Source organism: Hydra viridissima, unplaced genomic scaffold (genome assembly GCF_058129835.1).
Source record: "Hydra viridissima isolate aposymbiotic clone 2 unplaced genomic scaffold, HvirCarnegie_v1 scaffold_8, whole genome shotgun sequence".
Classification (NCBI taxonomy): Eukaryota; Metazoa; Cnidaria; class Hydrozoa; order Anthoathecata; family Hydridae; genus Hydra; species Hydra viridissima.
Genome location: NW_028324307.1, coordinates 6,023,773 through 6,033,848, shown reverse-complemented (window position 1 = coordinate 6,033,848; position 10,076 = coordinate 6,023,773). Strand labels below are relative to the sequence as shown.

Here is a 10,076-nt window from a genome sequence, read left to right as displayed (position 1 = left end):
TATAAATAAAAATTAAAATTTTTCTACACATAAAGCAAGTATATACATATACTACATTTAAATACGAAGTTTTTCAGTTTCTTTAAGTGCTTTTTGAAGTAATTACCACTTCATAATAGTCTGTGCATTAGACATTTTCAATTTAATTATTTTGTGAAAGATTAATTTATGGATTAATATTATGGATTAACATTATGGATAGACCAAGCTAAATGAGTTTGTTAGCTTGCAGCATCTCGCGAAGCTTGTGATAAAACTGAACTTGGTCTTTAGGTTCCATGAAAAGGACTTGCTTTAAAAGTTTGCTGGGATTGTAAGCGCTTAAAAAAAAAAAAAAGAAAAAAAAAAGTAAGTAAGTAAACCAGAAATTACAGAACAAAAGAAAAGAGTTAAAAGATTTTAGTGTACCTGACAACACTTGCAATGTACACATTAACAAAACATCCCATCAAAAATTGACAATCGAACCTATCCATAATACCACCATGACCAGGTATAGTGTCAGAAAAATCCTGGAAAAAAAAAATTTTAATTCCAAAAGAAAAGAAACTTGATACAAAATTATACTTGACCGTTTTTTAAACATTTTTTTACACAAAAGTAGATAAAACATTTTCAAAACTAAATGAAAAAACATTTAACAATTTTGGTTTTATTTTTATCCTAAAAAAAATTATATGTAAAAACAAATGTGCACAAACGCAGATGAGTGAGTAACAATATTGCGAGAGGTTTGTTTTATGTATTGGCAAAATAATCCAAGTGTTAAGAGGACACTGTGTGACATAAACCATCAGATTCAATTTTGCTATACAATACACTAAATTTTCACACCTTTATTTTAAAAGCCCTTTTAAATCCACTGGCAAAAAATCCGCCAAAAGGTGCTATAAGGGAACTGAAAGTTGCTAGCACCATTCCATGGTACATCATTGGATACATCCAAATTTCAGTATTATTTGATGCCAGGTGTATGCCAAGCTATAGCAATAAATATTATTAATACTTCATTAAACAAAACAAATAAAAATCTAAACATTAAAATCAAAACACAACATTTTGTGATGAGTATGAATACATTTCTTTTTTTATGTTTGTACAACAGCAATAACAATACTAAATTTTTAAGTAACCTGGTAATTAAGTAGCTTAGTAATAAGAAATTATGTTGATAAATTAAAGTTTGTGATTACTTTAATTTTGCTGCAAGGTTTTAATGGATGAAAGAAAACTATTTTATCAAGAGAGGATATCGTTCATCAACTTTTTAAAACTGCTACTTACAACAGCTAGAATATTTGAGAGCCCATCTTGAAAACTAGCAGGCATTGAATTAAAAACATGAAGAACAGATGGATGAAGTGTAAACTGATGTGAAAGCTGGAACATTGGAGATGCAGAGCAATCCATTGTGGCTGTCAAAGAATTGGATTCAAACTAAAAAATGATTAACGAAATTTACAATACAATATAAAAGCCTATAAATTAAAATTAAAATCAAAAATTGAAAATTTATCACCTGTGGGGGACAGTAAAAATGCTGATAGTTGCACATCAGCTCGCATATCTGAATACCAAAGTATAATAAAACAAGTCATCGAACAGTAGATAATTGCAGGATTTTAGTTATAAACTATATTTTTTGTAAATAACAAAAAAAGAATAAATCTTTGTTTAGTGTTATTACCGCCTGCCCAAAAATAACAGTTGAAAACCATCCACCAATAAAACCTTCCCATGTCTTTTTTGGAGATAGCTGTTAAAGTAAAAATATTTACTTTGCATATTTGGTTTAAATTGCTCAATTGATAAGATTTGCAAGTAATTAATCAGACAGGTAAAAATAGAACATCCAAAACTCCTTTATCTCAAGCATTACAAAATTAACTTACCTTGATCAACTGTGTTCTGCCAAAAAAAAACCCTAAAAAAATGTGTAGAGGAAAAAACTAATTCTTTTTTTTTTTTTACATCAGTAAATGAAATACACAGCTTCAGAAAACTGAAAATTTTTCTTGTAACCATGGTCATCATTTTCAAGAAAATTAAAAATTAACTAACCAAAGACATATGCCATTATGTCATTGCAGATGACAAGTGAAACAGGGAGTAAGAACCTGTACATAAACAAAGTTTACTTTTAAAAAACTTTTTGCACAAAATGATGTTGAACAGTATTTCCTCATATACTTTTTTTTAAAAAAATTGTAAATAAATTAAAGGCATACCTTGAAATATATTGTAATAGATTTAAAAAAGAACAGATCAAAAACATTTTATAGTAAAATAATTATCAATTTTAACGAGTTAAAACGTTCTGCAGCCAATTATTGATTTTGCAAAACTGATTAATCAGAAACTACAGATTAAAAAATACTTGGCATAAAACTAAAGACTTACCAAATAAGCCCAGCCATTAGATTCTGTGTGATAAGATGACCAGGAGTAAGAACAATGAGTAATGTTAATTGATACCAGCCAAACTACAAGCCAAAAACAACAAAGATTGTAAAACATATTTTGAAAACTTATACATATGCACCACACAAGTTTTAATGGTCACATTTTAAAAAATGGGTAGCCCCATTTAAAAAAAAAAAGTAAGGAGTACTTACCAAAGCAAACTGAACCTTGTAATAATTTTTCCTCAAACTCAAAACAAACAACATAATGCCTGAAAAAAAAGTCAAGAATAACAAAACAAAACAAAAATAACAAGAGAAGTGGAAACCATCTAAACAGTGCATAATTAAAGAGAGTTAAAAGATCAGTTTTGTTGAGGTTTTTAAAATTTGGTATTCAAAGTAAAAAAAATATATAAACATCAGATTTTAAATTGTTACATTAATTGTTTACAAATTTTCATTAGCTTAAACACATTCTTTTTAAGTTTAAAGTTTGCTGACTCACCAGTAGTGTATAGCAGAAAAGATATCAGCCTATGATGTTGAAGCAGAAACATGAACAACTCCTATAAAAAAAAAAGAAGTTTTTTGAGAATTTTGATACTCTTGTATGTAACTTTTGTTATTATTACTGTGTCGATTGTGATTATTAGTATGACTAAGTCAATTGTGATTATCATTAAAAAAACAAAAAAAAAAAAAACACTATTTAGAAAAACTTGCTCTTTTCTGCATAAATTCTGCAAAGTATTCAGTGATCAGTTGACCATAGAAGAAATAATTTGTTGAACCCAAAAAATACCTAAAAGAGTGTTTGGCAAGTAACAGCAAGGTCAAGGAACACTAAGAAAATGTTAAATAGTTTAATAATGATATATGAGTGAAACAAAACAATTGAAAGGATTTATCAAAAAAGTTAAACGTGCACATTTATGGCAACACAATGTGGTTTATCTAGTGCTTTCTTCAAGTTGGTGCTTAACATTTTATGGTGTTTTCAAAACATTTTAAGTAAGATTTTTTAGCTGATTATACAACTTTACCTGAATTTACTTTTTTACAGGAGCCAGTAAAAAATTTTGCTTTTCAAATATTATAATCGATTTAGAAAAACTTATGGTTGTTTAGTAATAAAATAAAACACAAAAAGCTACTCAATATAAAAATAACTAATTTTTACATACCAATAATTAGACAACTTAATTAAGTTCAAGTTTGTTTAATTGAGAAACCATTGAGTTACTAAATACTTTTTAAAGCCTAAAGAAACTATTGTGCCATTTATGAGTTTCACTGCTCAAAATTTGATTCAATTTATAAAACTTTTTCTTGTTGACTTTGGGCAAGCTTGTTGTTTTATTTCATATACATAATAAAACGAAATAAAAAGCTCTCTTACCAGCTAAGAGTTCTGAACCAAGGTAGATTATACTTTTTAAAGTGCAAATTTCCAACAGATATAATTTCATGATAGCATTTGACTTGCAGTGATATAACCTGAAGCAAATTTCATTCATAAACATATAATTTTAATGTCCGCTATGAGAACTAAATTTACGGAGGAAAGCACAACTCATCATTATGATTAATATTCATTACTTTTATTATCTTTCTTCTTCAATATTAACTGATAATACACAATTATTTAGAATAGCATAGATTTTCACCCATACAACAATATACAATTTAGAACAAACATTCAATTATCTATTTTACTTACAAGTAATATAATGGCAGGAGGACCGCAAATAATTATTAAGTAAAATCCACTTATCATCACAACTGAGAAAAAACTGCGCACCCACCAATTTTTCCATCTAAACATAAATTCCAACGCACTTATAACAATACATTTTGCTAACTACTTAAATTGTTTTTCAAAATATTTTGATTTCATTTGGATTTTTAAAGAATCTTTGAAGTAAAATAAAAAGGAAATTTAATATTGAGTTTGTTTCCAGCTACTTTTAGAAACTTAAGGCTAATATCACCATTAAATATTTGAAGAGTGTGCTGCACAACTATTCAATGTAACTATTAAAAGGTTATATTTATTTAAAATTTTAATGGATTTAGAGAAGTATTTTGTGCAAGATATCATTCCATGCAAAATGGACTGAAATTTTAGTTATTTAAGCTTTTTATTAAAGGATTAACTTCAAAGTGATTCTTTGACAAAAGAATCATATTGAAGGTTAATTTGAGAAATAGATTAAATAACCATAATCAATTTCATTTATTTAGATAAATTCGTTAGACTTTGTTTCATTTATGTTCATTTATGTTCATTTGTTTCAATTATGTTCATTTATTTAAATAAATTCATTAGATTTGGTTGTCAAAAATATTAAATTAAAAGAGCAAAAAATTAAAAAAGACATTAATTTGATTTTGACTGATTTACTTTACAAATATTGAATCTAAATATGCATAAAGGTAAATATCAGTAACCATTAATCATAATTTCTTTGAAAATAAAATTAATGTTAGATAAGATTACTTTGCATTAGTATCTTGATTAATTTTCTTTAGTTCTTGTGATGACGACTTTTTTAATCCAGAGACATTCTAAAAGAAAAAAGCTATTTAAATTATTTAATTGGTTCAAGATTTTTATATATAAAAAATAATATAAGGGAGAAACTAATAGTAGCTAATTAGTTGCTGTAACAGCAACTAATTCAATTTACAGTGACTGTAAATAATCCAAACAAAAGACAAAAAAAATAGAAAATAAAAATTTTAAATAGCCTTTTCTGCTTTATCTTTTAGGCTTTAATGAATTATAAACCTTATTATTTGTCTCTGGGTTTGTACTAGCTGTACGACTTTTCTGTGTTGATTCTTCATTTGACATATTTAGCTATATATCAATAGATCTAGTTAAGTATTCTGAAGCTTTTTTATATGATTTTTAAAAGTCTTTTTTAACCTCCATAACTTTTTATGGCTAAATAATAAAAATAAAACATTCAGTTAGAATCAAAACACTTTCAAAACTCATATATCTTTAAAGAGTACTTTTTTAAAAACAGCTAGCAAATATTGAAAATAAAAAGGACTTGCAATTTATAAATTAGTTCTAGGTACACTTTTCACACTCCTGTATTTATAACTTAACAGTGAAAGGAATGTGACTTTTATGTTAATTAATTAACTCTGCCAATTAACAAGTGTTTTTAATGAATGTAGCAAGTTTTTAGAGTATCTGATATTTGTACTGTCAGTATAACTCTAATGATCAAAGTGAAAGAATATATTTACATTCATGCATAAGTATAAAATCCAAATATTTCATAGAAAGTGCACACAGAAAAACAAAAGGATTCAAAAATAATCAAAATCTTGATGAAAAAAAAAAACATTAACAAACTCGAAAAAAATCTTGAAAAACAAACATATTTACAAGACTTTATAGTGAGACCAAAAAGCTTATAAATAAAACATACAAGAAGTAATACTATATTAAGTTGAAAGAAAAAAATAAATAATAGAAAAGGCATAGAAACTCATAACATCTCAATTCTATTGGCTGTCATAGCCCATAAATTGAATTCATTGGATAATACATTAAACATTTTTAGATCCATTAGAACACAACAAAACCTTTTCAACCGACATATATTATAGGATATTTGATTCATCACTTGCATTCAGTCTTTTATATAACTAGATATTATTTTGCTTTTTAATGGAGAACCAAAAATGAATTTAAGAATAGAAAATGCACAATGTGTATTTAAATATCTTCCAAGGAAATTTATGTTATGATATCACTACGAAATAAAACTCCAACTGAGATAAAGTTGTAAACATGTTGAATCCTTTTGACAAATGCACTATTTAATGCGGCTGTTTAGCATGGGGGTATATCTGAAGGCTTTGTTTATTGCATGCTGCGCTAAACATTCCAGAAATAATAAAATTTAAATTTTTGTAAAGTGTAAAAGTTTTTTTGAATTGTATCTTAGCTATTGTTTTAAGTTTAAAGTAATATTATTTACAATCTCTTTAACATTAAAATCATGCCAGTTATTTTACCAAATTTATACAGATAATGAAATATTTATGCACCGCACATTTGTTACTTGCTTGTAGGGAACTCCACCCGCACCTCCCCAGTAAACATTTTACGTCCGAGGAAGCCTAAAGAAGAACAAATTTGGTCCGGGCTTTCGCGACCTAATTAGACTTCCACGAAGGTCCAAAATAGTAGAATTTCGTCTTGATATCTAATTCGGCCAAATGGCTAAAATCAAGTGTAGCGAGCTGGCTAGGCCGGCGTGCTTGTATTAAACTGATACTTTTCTTTTTTTTCCGCCCGTTCCTCAAAGGGGAGGCAAACTCAGGGTCGACGTGCTTCTGGGTCTTCCCTGGAGAGGTTCGGGTAAGTCTGCAAGGCATCGGCTGGAGGACTATAAACACAATTCTCTATCTCTCTCTAATTCGGTCGTCTATTGACGTTCAAATAAAAATTTTTGGACTTTTTTTTTAACACGCTTGCGCGAACTATTAACTGCTATTGTTTTTTTGTAATTGAGTTTAACTGCGTGCTAGCCAATGATATCTATAACTAAATATCCACTCGTGCTTCCGCAGTAAAGCGAATTTTTTGCCAACTAGGTTTGCCAGCCAGAAATGACGTAATGATAAAAACAAAGCAAAACAAAAATGAATTATTGTCAGTGTAAATAAAGCGGTTGACCGGCTTTAAAAACTTTCTTCACTTTTTCTTACGGAATTTTTTTCAACAGCTTTTTTTTTTCTTTCGATTACACAGATTAAATGTGTTGGTGGTTCAACGCCACGTAGAATAAGTTAAAAATGTCTTAACATAATGACACAACCTTTGCAAAGCTGTTTTAGTAAAGATGGGATAAAGGGAAAACGGGAAATTGTAGTCACAACGTTATACAAATGTCTAAAAAGTAAGTTAGTTTACATTCTAAATTATGTTGTAAGGTTTCTACTAAGTGTTGCTATGAAGAACAAAAAAGGATAGTAAAATTTAAGTATGTATTAAATATAAATATCTAAGTAAAAAAACAGTTCTACATTTTGCTTGTTTTAGAAAAAGATGCTTTTGACATCGAGATACTTGTTGGCGACTTGTTAAAAAACGACCAATCCCTAAATTGCAAAAATAAGAAATTAAATGATATAAATTTTTTTTTTTTTTTTTCTGTATTATCCAATCTGTATTTAAACTAGTAAATATATTTTTAACTTCAAAAAAGTAATTTTTCCTTGATTTTAGTGTCATTAACACCTGAATACAACGACGTCGTAATTCGTCCTAAAAGTGTCAAAAAACGACGCCCGTGGGCTTCTAATATGGATGGACGAAAGGTGTTTCATTCAGACGTCCACTGGACATCAATTGGATGTCCTAAATAGTCAACCTTGGTCCAATTAGGACGTCCAAATGCTTACTGGGTCATCATGTCCTGCTAGACAAGCCTTTTTTATATATATGAATTTAAAGACATGCCAACAGAAACCGACAAGGGAAAGGGTTTGTATACATCACTGCAAATGTTCGCACCGGAAAATCAGCACGCTGTTTAAGCTCATATTCTGAAACACCCGGTCAAACTTAAAGGCCAAACTATTTAAAGGAGCATTTAAGAAGAACGAACACTATTTTTAATTTGGTAATGAGAGTAGGATTTGAGGAGAACTCATGCTAGAGCCTGTAAAACCTAAAGTATTTAATAGGATGAAAAGAGGCTGGATCTAAACTGTAGCAGTACCAAGAAAATCCGATAAACATTGGACATCCTTAGATTTCCGGTGGACGAACAAAACTCGTCCAATCATCCAAATTCGGACCAGCTTTGTTCGTCCACCGGATATCTAAGGACGTCCAATGTTTATTGGGAACGATTACTTTCCGTCAGTTTAAATGCATTCACTTAAAAACTAAAAACGCATCGGTTTTTTCCTGACTTTATTTGTAGGTCTAGTTTGAATGTAAAAACCGATGAAAACGTTTTTGCATTTACTCGATATGATGAAACTTTCGTTGCGCTTTCTCGATACGATGAAAAATATGTGCGCGCTTACTCCGTACGATGAAAATATTCGTGTGCTTACTCGATCGGTTAACATTAACAACCATACATTTAAAAAAAAATCCCCGTTTAAGATTTTTAGAACTTTCAGAAAAGTACTTCCTACATAACTATTCAAAAAGTTTAAAACTCGAAAGAAAACATTTCCAGTAAGATTCTGATTTTCAGGACCAGAATAAGCAAAAGCTAAATTGTTACAGCTTTTTAAATTTTAAGTTCTTGATTCATGAAGTTCTTCACAGCAAACAAAACATTTTTTTGCATATATCCGTACATAGTTTGATATAATGAGGCTGGAAGGCATTCAAGATAGTAAGGGCGACTAGCGATAATAATGATAAACATAGTGATAACAAAAAAAAAAAAAAAAAAAGAAAATAACATAAACTGTGCAAGGTAACTTTAAAGATATGTTAAATAAAGCTAGAACAGCACCTAAAAAAGCCTGCTGATGAAAAACGCCACATATTTAGTAATCGATTTGTTTTTTAAACGTTGGTGCAAATAACGAAGGGTATCCTTACATTCAAACTTGAACGCGTAGCTGGAGCATATACCAGTATTAGCCTTCTTAAACTTTTTTGAGTCTTTTGACGACTGGCACCTAATTATTCAGTTTAAGAGAATTTCTGAAAACGGTTTTAACGCACTGCTGCTTATATAATTTAAACCTTTCAACTTTGGTGTTTCATTCTGAGTTTACATGCAGCATCAACTGTTATCAACTGCCGTTACCTGCATGCAGACTCAATTATTGTTTGAGCCACAAAAAACAAATTATTTTATTTGAAAAAACTGTTTTCTTGATATTATTGATAAAACTGATTTTTGATAATAAAAAACATATTTATCCCAAACTAAAGAGTAAAATATCTATCACAAATTAAAAAGTAACATATATATTACAAATTAAAATAAACTCCGTTAAAAAAATATCCAACAACTTTATGAAAAGCTTTGAATAACTGCAAAAGTTTGACCTACTTTGTTTAGTGCCAGCCGTAGTATGTGAAGAATAAACTATGGGAAAGTTGAGGCTGTTCAAATAAAAAGCAATCGTTTTTATTTAGATAAAAGCAATCTATCTCGCCTGGAAAAAAAAACCCTACTATCATAAACAATTAATTTAGGCAACTACAAAATTATTTAATGAAACTAAGTTTACTCGCTTTTTACGTTACCACATTAAGGCACAACAAGTTTAAGCTCTTGGGCCCTTTTAAAACAATAATTCCCTCTCTGTTCACTTAAAAAAGCGGGTTATGCCTCTGTATGAACATGATTACTTCTTTTAACAATTTCAGATCAAGTGAATATACTGACCCAGTAAAAATTGACTAACATTTTCAGAAAGTCTAACAGCTTTGCATTAAAAAAATACCGTCCAAACGTATCAAACTCTACGCTTTCTGACATGTTCAAACAAAATTGTTCTTGTTTAATGAAGACTCCTCATAAAGCAAGATCATTCTCAATATTACTGTTTTATTTGAATTATAAAAATAAGGAATGCGTTGACTTTAATTTTTTTCTTAATATAGAATCAATGATAATCTGTTCAAGTTTGTTAACGTATAAAAAGTTCAAATTTTCCTTA

General features: G+C 28.9%; 1 protein-coding gene across 1 annotated transcript; it reads right to left on the bottom strand.

Annotated features, from left to right (window-relative positions):
- Nucleotides 1-5,382, bottom strand: LOC145186674 (phosphatidate cytidylyltransferase 1-like). Its single transcript, XM_090095996.1, has 16 exons — nt 5,197-5,382; nt 4,906-4,973; nt 4,126-4,222; nt 3,805-3,902; nt 3,129-3,207; nt 2,911-2,971; nt 2,616-2,674; nt 2,401-2,483; nt 2,062-2,117; nt 1,893-1,924; nt 1,688-1,756; nt 1,520-1,567; nt 1,285-1,437; nt 835-981; nt 409-512; nt 1-320 (listed from the first exon to the last, which is right to left on the bottom strand). The coding sequence occupies exons 1-16, from the start codon at nt 5,260-5,262 to the stop codon at nt 209-211; spliced, it is 1,332 nt and encodes a 443-aa protein (XP_089952122.1). The 5' UTR covers nt 5,263-5,382; the 3' UTR covers nt 1-208.
- Nucleotides 5,383-10,076: the final 4,694 nt, after the last annotated feature.

Coding starts and splice junctions, on each gene's coding strand:
- LOC145186674 (XM_090095996.1), bottom strand. CDS start 5,262: ATGTCAAATGAAGAATCAACACAGAAAAGTCGTACAGCTAGTACAAAC. Junction 513..834: donor AAAGGGCTTTTAAAATAAAG/GTGTGAAAATTT, acceptor TTTTTTTTCCAG/GATTTTTCTGACACTATACC. Junction 321..408: donor TACATTGCAAGTGTTGTCAG/GTACACTAAAAT, acceptor TTTTTTTTTAAG/CGCTTACAATCCCAGCAAAC.